At 42.4% G+C, this 17,846-nt stretch overlaps 1 protein-coding gene across 1 annotated transcript; it reads right to left on the reverse strand.

The window, feature by feature from the left end:
- Nucleotides 1–5,265: 5,265 nt before the first annotated feature.
- LOC123418931 (glycosyltransferase BC10-like) lies at nt 5,266–9,209 on the reverse strand. The gene is made up of 2 exons (XM_045107091.1): nt 8,292–9,209; nt 5,266–6,136 (listed from the first exon to the last, which is right to left on the reverse strand). The coding sequence occupies exons 1-2, from the start codon at nt 9,060–9,062 to the stop codon at nt 5,495–5,497; spliced, it is 1,413 nt and encodes a 470-aa protein (XP_044963026.1). The 5' UTR covers nt 9,063–9,209; the 3' UTR covers nt 5,266–5,494.
- Nucleotides 9,210–17,846: the final 8,637 nt, after the last annotated feature.

The following is a 17,846-nucleotide window of genomic DNA, read 5'->3' on the forward strand; positions in this document are numbered from 1 at the left end:
GTTAGTATGTGTTATGAAAGGTATGGTTTCTCAGGTCTAATTCTCCTTTTAAGATCCCACACTTGAGTATTGGTATAACAACTTTTTTAGCTCCATAATTTTGCAACCTACTAACGTCTGACCTAATTTCAATATATTCTGTTTTTTGTATCATCGGCATTGCATGTAACGGTGTACTTGAAAAGGCTGGTCTGCAACCAACACTCAAAGCTCTTACAAATACATCATAGTAAATAGTGTGGTATATACCTTTTCAAATTACTCGGCTCAGATGTAATAATAGTAAGGATATTTGTATTTGTTTTCCATCTCACCGGGTAAAAATCGTATTATTTTTGTTTGCAAGCTAAATAACTTTATTTTTTGTTGGCAAAAGCAGAGGATCCTCACAAAATTTCTAAAACTATTCGATTTTTGTAGCCTGCTCCTCTCCAAATCACCGCATATTGTACATTCACATACACATTACAGCTTCCTAACACACTTCATTTGATATTAAAAACGACTATGGAAGAGGGTCTTCTTCACACCTTAACTTTTTTTATGGATTCATGCTTTAACTTTTAACTCCAAGGTGCTCTATTGAATAGATTATCAACTACCAGTGTGGTCATGCAAAGTTGCTCATGCTTGGAATTGGACTGATGAACACATATTTCTCAATTGAAGTCATGCCTTCCTCAGCCGAGGTTACTTAAAGTGGACATGCAGCTACATCGCCCCTTCTCCCTTACTCCCTCTCTGATAATATGGTGTGTCTATTTGATCCATGGAGTGAGTCGTGTTTGATTGCTAAGATACTTGACGAGTCTGAAAAAACAGGTGCTTTTGAACATGCCTTCATGGAAATAAAAAGGCTGAAGCAATCACTCAATTTCCGTTTGCTAGACATGAAAACAAGTCCAACTTCCCATATTTATCTTTCACAAGTTCTTATAGTGAGCAGAATTTTGGCATGTATGCTTGGTTTCTGATCTTAATATGGGACATGGAAACTAATGGAAAGTGTGATATTTGCACTCTAAAAAACATAAATTATTGTGTCTTTAATCTTAGTATTGAGTTGTTTCAGAATTTTAAGTTTTGTATTTTCCATCACTGCTGAACTTGATATATGCTGCTATGTGGATGCACCTCATAAGTGACCTTGTTTAGCTAATTTACGCCACCGATTTTCACATAGAAAGTGTGCCCGCCCTCACCGTAAAGAGAACAAAGCCTTTTGAAAGTGCAAAAATGACAAGCTTTGACCATGCATCTCTATTAGTGTTTGCTATTTCTTCATATGATCTTTTTTGAATGGAACTACCATTTACACTATCATTGCAAAACAAAACAGAACTCCATGTTTACACAATTTTCTAACACTTAATCATAACATCCAAAATGGATGGGCGCGGCAACGCGTGCCATCAACGATCTAGTTATCCACTATGAATGGGCATGTTCTTTCGGAGCACCTTAGCACCAAGGTCGGCCCATAAGTCGAGCGAAAAGAGCGACCACGCTGAGCCCCAAAGGAGCACGTCCCCAAATATTAAACATACTACCAACCAAAATATACTATTATCGATTAAGTCCAAAATATTATCACATATGTGTATAATTTAGTTCTAATTTGCAGTACCAAATCTACATCACATTGAAGTAACAACCAATATGATTGACGAAAGTGAATCTAATAGATGATAGTGAACTTAGTTAGCCTTCTACTTTGATAATTGTCTTGCATGTTGTACTGCCATCTACGAAGCTAAATTTTCATATTTAATTCTTAGCAACTTTTTTATTTTTGATATTGGCATGACCTCTTGCATACATCAGATGAAATCAAACATCTAGATGAGCATAATAAATAAGCATACTCCATATATGCATAAGAGAATCAATGATATTTTTACATTCACTCGTGATATGTGTTATTTCAGTACCATGCATATGTTGAACTTATTAATGAATCTAATACAAGATTCTATAAACATGTCTACTTAATAGTCCATTCATTTCTAAATATAAGTATTTTTAGAGTTTCTTTTACGGACTAGATACATATGTATATAGACATAATTTAGTGTATAAATTCACTCATTTCGCTATGTATGTAATCCATAGTGAAATCGCTAAAAATACTCATATTTAGGAACAGAGGGAGTAATACACTAGAATCATTGTTAAGATATTAGTTTCACATTATTCTTTAGAAACCTCTCACATGATATTTAATGAGACTAAACTATACATAAACATATGCACCTACGTACAAATATGAATGTGTGCGCTATATAGTTTGAAGTTGTTACAAAAACAATTAAAAGATAACATATATTACATCACTTAATTTAAATTGAGCATAAACAATGTGAAGACTGATACTCAATATAAGTGATAAGTGATAGCAAATGACAATGGTTAACAATACCAACTAAATTATGTGATTAATTAACTATAACAACTAATAAATTTTATACTCCTTAATATTGTAGTATGATAAAAACTAATTAAATAAGTAAAAAAAATGTTGTAAAAGTATATTTATATTATTTCTCCATGCAAGCCAATTTGTTTGGACCATATCTATTGAGCACTAAGGATGTTGATGAATAATTAGGGTTGAATAAACATGGTTGTGTGTGAGAAACAAATAGAACAATGGTTTTCTATGTCTCAAAAAGTACATGGGATAAACGTAGGTTTGTAGGGGGTGATGACTCACTCCGTCCATCTTGACAATTCACCCATGTTGGATTATTGTCGTTGTCTATGATATGTAGTTTAATTTGAAGTAGTTGTAGACCTGTGCTGGTGTGGGTTTAGTTCCGGCAAAATAAGAGCGCACATGGTTGTTCTACCCGAACAGAGTTCGCAAGTGTATATATCGTTTCCTTATAGTTTCATGTTTTAGTGTCCTCTTGCTATGTAACTAAACATGTCAGATTTTTGGTACTAAATGATGTTTTAGTATAATAACTCAATGATATGATGATGTGTGATTTCTTGTATTTCTATTTCAATAGCTATCATGATTAACATAATGGCATAAGGTATGTTCTTGGTCTTTACAGCTACCGACACTGAGTTACTCAAGTTATAGTTTTATAATAATATTTATACATGCATAGTTACTGTATTAGTTAGTTTTACACTAAATGGATCAAAGCTTCCTAGAATCTTGCTTTATGGTAGCCTCCAGATTCCCGGGTTCGTTCTCTCATTCGAACATACCAAAATTGTCCATTGCAGCGGCTATGAGCAACGATATGCTCTACCTTCATCTCGCCCCATGGCTATCCCACCGAATGGAAAGAGCTTCAAACTTTGTGTCCTATGCTTGATACACTTTGTTTGAACTCGCATGCCATAGATAGAAGGAACAATAGACTCAATGGGAAAGCTCTCTCAACGAAATTTTCTTACAAGGCTATATGGGCGGGGCAACCGATGGATCTTATAGCTAAGGCAAATAGGAGGAAAGGTGTCCCAACAAATGCAAATTATTCGCTTGGATGGTTAAGAAGGATTGCCTTTACACTAGTGATAGAAGATTAAGACGGGGATTGCTACAGATGATCGTTGCACGTTCAGTCAATTGTTAGAGTTTACCAATCACATGTTATTCCTTTGCTCCAACATAAAGCCTCTTTGGGTTGATTTGAACTGCCCGACGCAGACCCTCCGGTAAACCGTTCACATCTATGGAGCTGGGACATCTCAACAAGACGAGATGTATCGTCGTCATAGTGATTCCTTGGAGCTTGTAGAAAAGGCGCAACATGAAGGTTTTCCGCGATGAAACTCAGGGACTTAATATCCCTATGTGTGCCGCTACATGCCGCTATTGATGATCTAATGCTTTGGTCTAATATATGCATGCATTAATAAAAAAAGGCAAGATCACCAACTAGAGCGTCATGTTATTTCACCTAGGTGAGATAATCAAACCTATGCTTCATTCTCCCCCTATCCTCCATGATGTATATCTCCAAAACCTTCCCTATAGATGACTAGTCTGTTTGGTTTAATATATGGTTCATTCCAGCACAAGCCTTCCATTGAAGCATAAAATAAGAGTCTCAAAGCTTATGATGCAAGTATATGTTGCTACATCTTGCTTTAGCTTATTTTGATAAACTCTAAACTATGTGTAGATTTTCCATTGTTCGTGTCACTTATGTGCAGTTTTTGCCATCTTCTATTGTTGTGTGGACGCCTCTACATCAGACAACGTCTACATCTATACATAGTATATACATTGGATAAGCATGGTAACATCATTAAGAGATTTAGTTTAGGCCAATTTTCTAGTGAATAGTAGCTCAAAAAAAATGTCTAAATATGTTAATACTAGATCTGCTGAAGTGGCAACAAAATAATTGAAAATGGGGTATTTCGATTCTTCATTAGGTGATTAATTTCCTGAAAAGCAAAGTTTTTGCTAGGCGGTGTAGGCATTAGTCTCATATGTATTAGGAAGTGTTCATGGTGGCAACGAGGGGAATCTTCTACTTCCCTTGAAGTATGCTGAGAAAATAGCGAACTAGAAAATGGGGGTTTTGCAACAAATTGTTACGAACTTTTCCTTGGAGCTAGGTAATTCCCCGTGTATTGCCATGTGCGCCAAACTTTTCTTAGACTAGATTGCTTTGGGATCACCAAAAAAATCTACTTGATCTTACAAACATGCCCCACATTAAAATACATAAACATAAGTTTTAAATGGTGGTGTCAAACAAGCATTTACAAAGAACAGTAAAAACAATAATAGGCAATTCAAACTATACAAATCAAATTCTCATCATGATAACCAGGTCACCGCAAGACTCTCCTTCAAATTATTTTTCCTTTATCGTGGGTAAAATATTCCATATGCTTCATGGAACATAAATAACCGGGTATTCCCATCATGAGAGTGGTTTTTCAATATGCAGGATACATGCACCCACAAATCACTGGGAGACATACAACCTCAAACCGATATCCTCCACACCACCTACAAGAAATACTCAATGGATTGGTGACAATGGCACCCGAAAATGATGTGTGGGAGAATATTAAATATGGAGTCATAATTGAAGATTCCATTTCCAGAAATACTAACGGATTGTGCTTTCCTGGGGAACAGGATGTCGATTTACTGGTTTAGTACCACCTTTACTGTTTTAGTGTTAATATTTGATATATTTATAAATATTGTGCATTTTCAAGGTATGTTATTAAGAGATGGTGTGATTTAGTCATATGATGTTTTTCAATTTTCAGAGCCCCAGTTTACATTTTGCCCGAGGGCCCAAATTCATGGAGACGGTTATGTACATTGGTTATTACAAAATGAATTCTAAAAGGTGGAATAAAGAAAATGAAAGTCTATCCTTAGGTATACATAGTATAGAGCTTTACATAAATGTGAACATGAGTCAAAGAATTGTGTCATAATGTATCCTACTAAAAATTGAAAGTTGAATTGTTCTTTGTCTAGTCCCGTATATGCATTGGTCCTTCAACCAAAGCCCATCACCTTCGGCGCGAATCTCAAGAAGCGGGTGAGCGAGTTGGGAAGGAACTTCCTCGCAAACAGGAAGCATATTGTGGTGGTCCTCCCATTGTACTCGCACGTCGTCCCGCCCCTGAGCCACCGCAGGAAGTCCACTGTGACCTCCATCCGCGTGAACCTCGATGGATGGGGCCCGCCGTGGGACCAATCAACCCACGTCACGATTCGCCCAGCGGCCGCCTTAGGGTGTCGGATGTGGAGGAATGTTGGCAGGTAGTGCTCGTCGGCATAACAGTTGTGCTTACATAACTTTTTGAAGACCGGGAAGTAGATGTCATCAGCAACGACGTCGACGGCAAGGGCACGGTCCATCTCGAACCACTGTGATCCCTTGCGCCACTGCCAAGGGGTGATGGTGGGTGCCATGCCACGCTTGTACCGACCCCGACCCGTCCCACCCGGCTCGTCGTAGGACTCCATGTACACCTTGGTGGAGTTGATGAGGTAGGAGTAGACAGTGGGGAAGTCGAAGAGCGGGACGTGCGACTCTGACAGGAGGATGAAGCGGGCGTTAGAGTGGTCCAGCAGTGCATGCGCCAGGAGACGTCGTTCGGCTTCCACCATGCTTATGTGGCCCCATTTTACCTCCTGTTTGTGTAACAATGGCAACACGTTTAATGAATTTGTATGATTACAAATACTATAAGCTTGGTTGCCATGTTTCATCATGTGAGATAAATACTAGTACAATAATAGACAATGGTTTCAATTAAATGAAATAGAAGATGACGCTCTCTTTAAAAAGAAAATTGTTTTGTCTTATGACACACGCGGTCAAACTTTGTTGCCATGTTTCATCATGCGAGATCAATACTAGTCCCTCCGTTTCAGTTTACAAGTCTGGCACATGTACCTAGGTCGTCAATTTGATCAATTTAATCAAAAGCATATATAACAAAAAAAATCATTAAAAACTTTAGATGTTTTATAATGATATAACTTTTATGTTAAATAATATATATTTTATATAAGTCAAATTGACGATCTAGGTACGCGTGCGTGCCTTTTAAACTGTGAAAGAGGGAGTAGTACAATATCTGTATTAATATTGTAATACTACGAGAATTTCGCAAGATTTATTAGCGCATTCCGTGAAAAATAAAGTGATTTTTCCCATCGTGTAGACGGTCAACATAGCTGCTTTGAATATTTTATATCTTGGCGTACACATGCATGCATGCGTGAGCAACGGAGAGGAGGGTGAGGTAATTAACTCAGACGATTCTCAAGGCCCAAGTAGACATGCATGCATACGCAAAGTGCACAAGATATTCTTTCCTTTCAGGAAAAATTTACTAGAAAAGGGTCACTGTCCCCATACGCAAAGTGCACAAGATATTTCCTCGCCAGGTTTACGAGTACTCCTACAGGTTTGTATGCCAGGAATGCTGGGTTCAGTTCACCACGTGTTCTGTCGACAAATCGCCTTCCGGTTCGGACTTTGACGACAGCTTGGAAGGAAGGAAGGCCAGCATGAATTGCCGTGAAGCGGCCGGTGGTCTCTGCTCTGTGTGGTGAAGGTGCATGCAGCGGGGTGGGTGAGGTTGGAAACAGAGAAAGGTCGATCGATGATCACGAGGCATGCCATATTGCCATGCATGTCATGCCATGCAAGAAAGGTATGGCTTCGATGGAGAGCTATCGCCGGGACAAGAACGACCACTCACTCTCCTACAAATTTGGCTTTTGTTTACGTAAATGATCACTCTGGAACCAAAAATGCTAAACTTACGGATGATTTATACAAACTTTAACGGACTAACCCTTCTCCTCTCACTAATCTTCCCCCCTGATTTTTAAGGTGGCCCCGCTTCATCCTAAACCAATCAAAATATCCCATCTAAGCTTAGTCCGTAAACGTTATATAAACTCCCTGTAGTTGTAGCATTGCTCCTCTGGAACCAATGCGCTACCATTGCGACATGCATGTGCACATTGAAAATGAGAGGAAAAAATGTTCTCATCAAAAAACAAATGGATGTTCAAGTGGTTCTGTCTGTGCGACTGTGTGGTTGTCGGAGATGTGTTGATGGATGGCGGGGAAGGCAGGCCCACGTGAGTGCCGTGCCTTCAGGCAGCTGCGTGCGCTAGCTTAGATGTGCATGTGCTGCTTTACGCGCTGCTGTTGTTGTTCGTTGGCTTGGCTAGGCCGGCCGACGAAGCGCCCGAGGCACGTCGTCCATCGTTTATGGGTTTGGGAGCTAAGCTAACGAGATACTAGTAGTAATTAAGAAAAGGTTTTGGCTAGAGATTGCAATAAATAAAAAATGGAAAAATCAACAATGGCGTACGTCGTTTGAGGCATCTTGGGGTGCATCGCGCGATCTCGCATCATACGTCGCGTGTGGAACTCCGCGGTTCCCACGTGATCGCGTCGATGATGAAGCCAGGACAGGACGGAGCATACACAGTGGTACTTAATTAGCACTGCTAGTTTATGTTAACCACCTGCATGCCTCTCCCGACACCTAGCTGGCTGGCCTGCTCAGATGGACTAATAATTTATATTTACTTATCCTTCTCGAAGGAAAACGACGTACGTACTCCTGGATCTCTCCGTGCCATCGCGTCAAGTCAAGAAAAGGGTACCGCTTTGGTATGAAATCAAGCCATGCATGCATTTTTCCTTTTCAAAAGCCAACAACTCGAGTGTTTGCAGCTGTTTTATGGAGAGAAAAAACCGAAACGTCGACCGCATAGAAACCGAAACGTGTGATCGTGATGATGATGTGCACGTACGTACCTTGCTGGGGATGTGCCGGCGGTGGAAGGCGGAGCCACTGTCGTCCGAGGCGGCGGCGGAGGCGTTGAATGCCGGGTGGGTGTGGACGTAGACGGAGTAGAGCCCGCGATGGCCCTCGAAGAAGCGCTCCCACAGCGGCGCCATCGGCAGGTCCCACTTGGCCAGGAACAGGAACGCCACCTTGGGCGCGCCCCCGGCCCCCACGCGCACCGCCCTCGGCGCCGCCGACGCCAGCGCCATCAGCCGGTCGTCGTCGTCGTCGTCGACCACCGGCCTCCGTCCACCCTCCTCCTCGGCAGTGCTCGCATTCTCATGCAGAGCCGCACGCTTCTTGTCGCTGCCGGCATCAGCCACCAGCGGCGGCGACGGCGGAGACGAGACGCCGGTTGCTGGTGCCGTCTGTGGTTGTACCGGCAGAGCCGCATGCCTACTAATGCCTGCGTCGGCCACGGGCACCGGTGGCGGAGACGAGGCGCTGACTGCCGGTGCCGCCTGTGGCTGCACTTGCACCGGCCGCGGTGGCTGCCGGGGCCGCACCTCGGTGGACACGTTGACGGGGTGCGACGGGAAGAAGAGCTCGAGGGCGGCACCTGGCAGAGCCGAAGACCCCGTGGAGCCCATCAGGGACAGGGTCGCCACGATGCCGAGCGCGAAGCCGAGGGCGACGAAGAGGGTCTTGGTGGGGCATGGGGTCGCCATGGCTGCTGCCACCACCATCTGCGCCACGGCACGCTGCTGCTGCTGCTGCTTATGGTTCTTCTTTGCGCTCATGGCCAGCTTCCTGCCCGCCTGCCTAGTGGCTAGCTCTGAATCTTGCGGGAGATATGGAACGCTGCGGGTTCACGCACGGCATGTAAAGGTCTAAAGGAAAAGGAGGCGAGCCGGCGGGGGCGGCATCTGGGGCCGGGCGGTCGCCATTCACGGTCTCGATGGTTATATGTATGTAAATGCAAATGAATTTGGAAATAGTGGTGGGAGGAATCTTCGGGGGAGGGGCGGCCGGCTGCCGAATTGGACCGGGGGAAAGGAAGGAATATGAGCTTCGATTGAGTTGGACCCATGGCCGGGGAGGGAGATGACTTGGTCCTCCTGTCAGCTTCTCGATTCCTCGTCGGTCGCTCGGTCCATCGATCTGGTTCCTGCCTTGCGTTGAACCCTCTCCCACACAATTGACGCACGCGCACGCGCACCCGCACCTGCAGCACAAGGACCGCCTGAACAGTTGGACTGCCATGGTTAACGGTGTGTGTGTTTATAAACCACTCACGGTGGGGTACTATAAATCGGTAGTCTCTAGAAAAGTCTAAAATAAAGGTCCAGATGTATACATCAATTGTCAAGGCAGTAAGAAAAGCACTAAAAGTAAAAGATACGTCCAGGTCCGTAGACCACCTAGCAAAAAGATAATCCATGTGGTCGTTTTGCATACTGTATATTGGCTTTGCCACGAGAGCGTTGATGAGGTTGCTATGCCCGATCTGGTTAAGGCTGTTAGAGAAAAACGAGATTGAATGAAAGTGAATGGACGATGAGTCCTGATTTCTATTCTCAAGTATATATACATCTGGAAGAGATGCGAAGCAGAGGTGTCTGTTCGGAGGTATCCCTCTAGAACAGGTGTCTGTTGGCAATAGAGAGAGAGAGGAGACACGACTGTTCGGGGTTGGACACATCCCTTGGCTAATTAATCTACTAATTAATTTCTAACACTCCCCCTTGTACAACACCGCTACTTGAATGTTTCATCTTTGAAAGCTTCTTGCATATAGATCTTTCATCTTGAGAAATCTTCCAGATAATCTTGAGAGTCTCCCCAAAAAACCATGTGGGAAAAATGTGAGGAGAACGGAGTAGATATGTTGCTAAAACTCCTTCAATCCCAGTGGAAAAAATAAGGAGAAAATGATGCAACATATGATGATCATTGTCTCTTGATAACTCATATGAGAAAACCTTTGAAGAAGGAGAAAACTCATTGATAAGTTTAGAGAACAATTAATATGTCTTGAGTACTTCCTTTAAAAACCCTGGTAGGAAAATGGAAAGTATGACATATGATCTTTAAGAGGATATTGCCTCACTAAAAACCATTATGAGAAAATTGAGGGAAAACTCATAAGGGAAAAGAGTGCAATCGTACATGCCATTGAAAACTCCTTTAAAACCCAATGGAAAAAATATAAGGAGAAAATGATATGGCATATATAGATGCTTGTGTTTATATTATCTCGTTAAAAACCTTTTATGAGAAACCATTATGGAAAAACTCATCAAGGGAAAAAGAGTACAATATATGCAATATGATGATTGTTAATAGGTTATAGTCTCGGAGATTACTCCCTCTAAACTTTGCAAATATGGAGGATGTCTCGTACCAATGCCATTGACATGAACATGAGACTGTGTATAATCTATTGGATTATCACAATATTTTGTTTGCAAATTATTTCCTCAACTTTCTATAATCCATGAGGATAAGTAATTTCTGAGCAATGTGATTTGTGATATTGCTCTTCATATAACCTGTAGGTATTGAGTAACACAAGTGGAAGTATCTTGATAAATCAAGTTATGTGATTCTGATGAATCTCAACCACACGATTTTGAGTGTGGTTAATCATTCTGCCAAGCCATACATATTTTTGCAATGCTTTAGGATAAAGCAATTATGTCAGAATGATAAGTGGAAATAACCATTAAAATCCATTTATATGAATTTCGTGTGAAGGCTATTCCAGCAAATTCAGTCATTGATATGGCGTCGTTGGGATCAAATAAAAAGCCAATATCATTACATCATATCATGGTCATATCTTCTATTTCCTGATGGAAATATTCAAGATTTAATGTAATCTTCAGATATAAGATGATAGTACTTATATCAACCATATACCTTTTGTTTGGGGTTGCACTCCGAATAAAGATAGCAAATATAGTGTCACGCGTGACGTAGTTTGCAAGTATATGAGTGATTTAATATTAGTGAGATATAGAACTTCAAATCCTAGTATCACTTCATTATCACCTCTAGGTATGGATGGATTTGTACCCTATTTGGGTGGTATGACCATACATATCATTTATTGATATGATATATCCAAATAGAACTTCTCGTATATGTTTTGGATATATGTAGATTGATATGTATTCTTGAGTGAATGCTCAAGTTCTATACTTAAGCTAATTTTGGTTAAATCCAAATTTTCCGTCTTGAGATGATTTTATGTATGTTTAGGTCATGTAGAGACATTAATGATAAAATCATCAATATACACTGAGGTGATATAAGGAATTCAAATTTGGTATTCCTTTGTTAACACATAAACAATCATTATTCTTTGAGTAATCCTTCAGAAGAAGGAAATCATTTAGTCGGGAGTACCATATGATTTTCGACTATTTTGAGCCATAGAGTGACTTTTGAAATTTTACACAAATATGTTGCGATTTATTTTGGATTTGGAATTGTAAGCCCATTAGGGACTTCATTATAAATTTCCAAAACGAGTAACTCATATGAGTATGTAGTTACTGCATCCATTAACTGCATGGATAATATTATTTGTACTGCCAATGATATTTATTATCGAAACATACACTAGTGGGGACAGGGCCTATAGCCCCGGCCCGTAAGGGGCTTTAGTCCCGGTTCACCAGCCGGGACTAAAGGGGCGGGACTAAAGGCCTAACCTTTTCGTCCCGGTCCTCTTACACGCCGGGACTAAAGGTGCTCCACGTGGGCGCCTCATAGCGCCACAAGGGCAGACCCTTTAGTCCCGGTTCGTTACACGGTCCGGGACTAAAGATTTTCAGATTTTGCTAGTTTTTGGGTTTTTTTTGAATGAAAATTATTTTTGGGTTTTAGGGTTTTAGGGTTTAGGTGTTCGGGAGATTAACGTCATGCCTCGTTTGGTGTTCAGGAATTAGTTTTCATATAATTTAAATAGAAATAATTATGCGTATATATATAAGATTAACTTATCTTACAAGCGAGCATATATATACAATTATATGCATATCTGAATTATCGGGACTAGAGCCCGTCTATTCGATTACATGGACGAACATCAGTAATGGCCCCTATTTACACTAAATCGTCCTTTGTCATCTATAGCTTCCGTTCTCAGAAATCCCGCAAGCTCCTCTGCAACAGCAATCGCGCGTTGCTCTGGTAGGACCTTCGTCCTCATGGCCGTGTGCTATATAAGAAGAGGAGATGAATATGAATATCAATCATGATAACAAAGAATGACGGGTAAAAATAGAGGTGTGAATGTTCATTGCTTACGTCGAATCTGTGCTCCTTGAGCTGAGAGGTAAACGTGCGAATGGTCTCGCAAACATAGTATCCGCATAGATGCGTTCCCCGTGGCTGCTGGTCGCACTTTACGAGAATAGAATATATACAATCAAAATAATAATCTAGCATCATAAATGTATTGAAAATTAATAGAAGTATATCATACTACTACTTACCTGAGCCGCTCTAAAGGTCAGCTTCTGAGGAAAGTTACCGGGAGTCACGCACTTGAACCGATTCCAAACCCTGCCCGACAAGGATAATGATTTGCTAAGTTTTTCATTAATTGATATATCAGAAAATCATCGAAAGAGACCGATAGAGCGCAAGAATGATTAAAATTACCCTTGGAGCATGTCCTGCAGGCTTTGGAACTGTTCCAAGAGTCTCGATAATGGGTCGAAGGCATCAACTCTTCCCTTATCAATTTGAATCTCCAACAGAATCCAATGGAAGCTGCACATGTATGTATATATATATATATATATATATGTATATATATATATATATATATATATATATATATATATATGTTGGGGAACGTCGCAAGGGAAACAAAAAGTTTCCTACGCGCACGAAGACCTATCATGGTGATGTCCATCTACGAGAGGGGATGAGTGATCTACGTACCCTTGTAGATCGAACAGCAGAAGCGTTAGAGAACGCGGTTGATGTAGTGGAACGTCCTCACGTCCCTCGATCCGCCCCGCGAACAATCCCGCGATCAGTCCCACGATCTAGTACCGAACGGACGGCACCTCTGCGTTCAGCACACGTACAGCTCGACGATGATCTCGGCCTTCTTGATCCAGCAAGAGAGACGGAGAGGTAGAAGAGTTCTCCGGCAGCGTGACGGCGCTCCGGAGGTTGGTGATGATCTCGTCTCAGCAGGGCTTCGCCCGAGCTCCGCAGAAACGCGATCTAGAGGAAAAACTATGGAGGTATGTGGTCGGGCAGCCGTGAGAAAGTCGTCTCAAATCTTCCCTAAAAGCCCCATATATATAGGAGGAGGGAGGGGGACCTTGCCTTGGGGTCCAAGGGACTCCCAAGGGGTCGGCCGAGCCAAGGGGGGGAGGACTCCCCCCCCAAACCGAGTTGGACTTGGTTTGGTGGGAGAGAGTCCCCCTCCCTTCCCACTTCTTCCCTTTTTTTTCTTTTCTTTTGATTTTCTTTCTCTTGGCGCATAGGCCCCTTTGGGGCTGTCCCACCAGCCCACTAAGGGCTGGTGTGTCTCCCCAAAGCCTATGGGCTTCCCCGGGGTGGGTTGCCCCCCCCCTCCCCCGGTGAACTCCCGGAACCCATTCGTCATTCCCGGTACATTCCCGGTAACTCCGAAAACCTTCCGGTAATCAAATGAGGTCATCCTATATATCAATCTTCGTTTCCGGACCATTCCGGAAACCCTCGTGACGTCCGTGATCTCATCCGGGACTCCGAACAACATTCGGTAACCAACCATATAACTCAAATACGCATAAAACAACGTCGAACCTTAAGTGTGCAGACCCTGCGGGTTCGAGAACTATGTAGACATGACCCGAGAGACTCCTCGGCCAATATCCAATAGCGGGACCTGGATGCCCATATTGGATCCTACATATTCTACGAAGATCTTATCGTTTGAACCTCAGTGCCAAGGATTCGTATAATCCCGTATGTCATTCCCTTTGTCCTTCGGTATGTTACTTGCCCGAGATTCGATTGTCAGTATCCGTATACCTATTTCAATCTCGTTTACCGGCAAGTCTCTTTACTCGTTCCGTAATACAAGATCCCGCAACTTACACTAAGTTACATTGCTTGCAAGGCTTGTGTGTGATGTTGTATTACTGAGTGGGCCCCGAGATACCTCTCCGTCATACGGAGTGACAAATCCCAGTCTTGATCCATACTAACCCAATTAACACCTTCGGAGATACCTGTAGAGCATCTTTATAGTCACCCAGTTACGTTGTGACGTTTGATACACACAAAGCATTCCTCCGGTGTCAGTGAGTTATATGATCTCATGGTCATAGGAATAAATACTTGACACGCAGAAAACAGTAGCAACAAAATGACACGATCAACATGCTACGTCTATTAGTTTGGGTCTAGTCCATCACGTGATTCTCCCAATGACGTGATCCAGTTATCAAGCAACAACACCTTGTTCATAATCAGAAGACACTGACTATCATCGATCAACTGGCTAGCCAACTAGAGGCATGCTAGGGACGGTGTTTTGTCTATGTATCCACACATGTAAATGAGTCTTCATTCAATACAATTATAGCATGGATAATAAACTATTATCTTGATACAGGAATTATAATAATAACTATACATTTATTATTGCCTCTAGGGCATAATTCCAACAGTCTCCCACTTGCACTAGAGTCAATAATCTAGCCCTCACATCACCATGTGAATTACATTGTAATAAATCTAACACCCATACAGTTCTGGTGTCGATCATGTTTTGGCCGTGGAAGAGGTTTAGTCAGCGGGTCTGCTACATTCAGATCCGTGTGCACTTTGCATATATTTACGTCCTCCTCCTCGACGTAGTCGCGGATGAGGTTGAAGCGTCGTTTGATGTGTCTGGTCTTCTTGTGAAACCTTGGTTCCTTTGCTAAGGCAATGGCACCAGTGTTGTCACAGAACAAGGTTATTGGATCCAGTGCACTTGGCACCACTCCAAGATCCGTCATGAACTGCTTCATCCAGACACCCTCCTTAGCCGCCTCCGAGGCAGCTATGTACTCTGCTTCACATGTAGAATCTGCTACGACGCTTTGCTTGGAACTGCACCAGCTTACTGCACCCCCATTAAGAATAAATACGTATCCGGTTTGCGACTTAGAGTCGTCCGGATCTGTGTCAAAGCTTGCATCGACGTAACCTTTTACGGCGAGCTCTTTGTCACCTCCATACACGAGAAACATCTCCTTAGTCCTTTTCAGGTACTTCAGGATATTCTTGACCACCGTCCAGTGATCCACTCCTGGATTACTCTGGAACCTACCTGCCATACTTATGGCCAGGCTAACATCCGGTCTAGTGCACAACATCGCATACATGATAGAACCTATGGCCGAAGCATAGGGGACGGAGCGCATATGCTCTCTATCTTCATCAGTTGCTGGGCACTGAGTCTTACTCAATCTCGTACCTTGTAACACTGGCAAGAACCCCTTCTTGGACTGTTCCATTTTGAACCTCTTCAAAACTTTATCAAGGTATGTGCTTTGTGAAAGCCCTATCAGGCGTTTTGATCTATCCCTATAGATCTTAATGCCTAGTATGTAAGCAGCTTCTCCTAGGTCCTTCATAGAGAAACTTTTATTCAAGTAACCTTTTATGCTCTCCAAAAGCTCTACATTGTTTCCAATCAGTAATATGTCATCCACATATAATATTAGAAACGCCACAGAGCTCCCACTCACTTTCTTGTAAATACAAGATTCTCCAACCACTTGTATAAACCCAAATGCTTTGATCACCTCATCAAAGCGTTTATTCCAACTCCGAGATGCTTGCACCAGTCCATAAATGGATCGCTGGAGCTTGCACACTTTGTCAGCATTTTTAGGATCGACAAAACCTTCGGGTTGCATCATATACAACTCTTCCTTAAGGAAACCGTTAAGGAACGCCGTTTTGACATCCATCTGCCAGATTTCATAATCGAAAAATGCAGCTATTGCTAACATGATTCTGACGGACTTAAGCATCGCTACGGGTGAGAAAGTCTCATCGTAGTCAACTCCTGGAACTTGTGAAAAACCCTTTGCCACAAGTCGAGCTTTATAAACGGTCACATTACCGTCAGCGTCCGTCTTCTTCTTAAAGATCCATTTGTTCTGAATAGCGTTGCGGCCCTCAGGCAGTATCTCCAAAGTCCACACTTTGTTCTCATACATGGATCCTATCTCGGATTTCATGGCTTCTAGCCATTTGTTGGAATCTGGGCCCACCATTGCTTCTTCACAATTTGCAGGTTCATTGTTGTCTAACAACATGATTGATAAGACGGGATTACCGTACCACTCTGGAGCAGCGCGTGATCTCGTCGACCTGCGTGGTTCAACAGAAACTGGAACTGGAGTTTCATGATCATCATCATTAACTTCCTCCTCAACCGGCGTCGCAACGACAGAGGTTTCCCCTTGCCCTGCGCCACCATCCAGAGGGATGAGAGGTTCGACAACCTCGTCAAGTTCTATCTGCCTCCCACTCAATTCTCTCGAGAGAAACTCCTTCTCGAGAAAAGTTCCGTTCTTAGCAACAAACACTTTGCCCTCCGATTTGAGATAGAAGGTGTACCCAACTGTCTCTTTTGGGTAACCTATGAAGACGCACTTTTCCGCTTTGGGTTCCAGCTTTTCAGGCTGAAGCTTTTTGACATAAGCATCACATCCCCAAACTTTAAGAAATGACAACTTTGGCCTTTTGCCATACCACAGTTCGTATGGTGTCGTCTCAACGGATTTCGATGGTGCCCTATTTAAAGTGAATGCAGTTGTTTCTAATGCATAACCCCAATATGATAACGGCAAATCAGTAAGAGACATCATAGATCGCACCATCTCTAACAAAGTACGATTACGACGTTCGGACACACCATTACGCTGTGGTGTTCCAGGCGGTGTTAACTGCGAAACAATTCCACATTGTCTTAAGTGAGTACCAAACTCGAAACTCAGATATTCACCCCCACGATCAGACCGTAGGAACTTGATCTTCTTGTTACGATGATTTTCCACTTCACTCTGAAATTGCTTGAACTTTTCAAATGTTTCAGACTTGTGCTTCATCAAGTAGACATAACCATATCTACTTAAATCGTCAGTGAAGGTGAGAAAATAACGATATCCGCCGCGTGCCTCCACGCTCATTGGACCACACACATCAGTATGTATGATTTTCAACAAGTCACTTGCACGCTCCATTGTTCCGGAGAACGGAGTCTTAGTCATCTTGCCCATGAGGCATGGTTCGCACGTGTCAAGTGAATCAAAGTCAAGTGACTCCAAAAGTCCATCAGCATGGAGTTTCTTCATGCGCTTTACACCAATATGACCCAAGCGGCAGTGCCACAAAAATATGGTGCTATCATTGTTTACTCTAACTCTTTTGATCTCAATGTTATGTATGTGCGTACCGTTATCAAGATTCAATATGAACAATCCTCTCACATTCGGTGCATGACCATAAAAGATGTTACTCATAGAAATAGAACAACCATTATTCTCAGACTTAAAAGAGTAACC

This window comes from Hordeum vulgare, chromosome 1H, assembly GCF_904849725.1.
Source record: "Hordeum vulgare subsp. vulgare chromosome 1H, MorexV3_pseudomolecules_assembly, whole genome shotgun sequence".
NCBI lineage: Eukaryota > Viridiplantae > Streptophyta > Magnoliopsida > Poales > Poaceae > Hordeum > Hordeum vulgare.

What these genes read in the sequence shown, in the direction of transcription:
- LOC123418931 (XM_045107091.1), bottom strand. Translation starts at nt 9,062, where the DNA reads ATGAGCGCAAAGAAGAACCATAAGCAGCAGCAGCAGCAGCGTGCCGTG. An exon ending in GCCGGCACATCCCCAGCAAG is followed by an intron (nt 6,137 to 8,291) that starts GTACGTACGTGC and finishes TTACACAAACAG; the next exon opens with GAGGTAAAATGGGGCCACAT.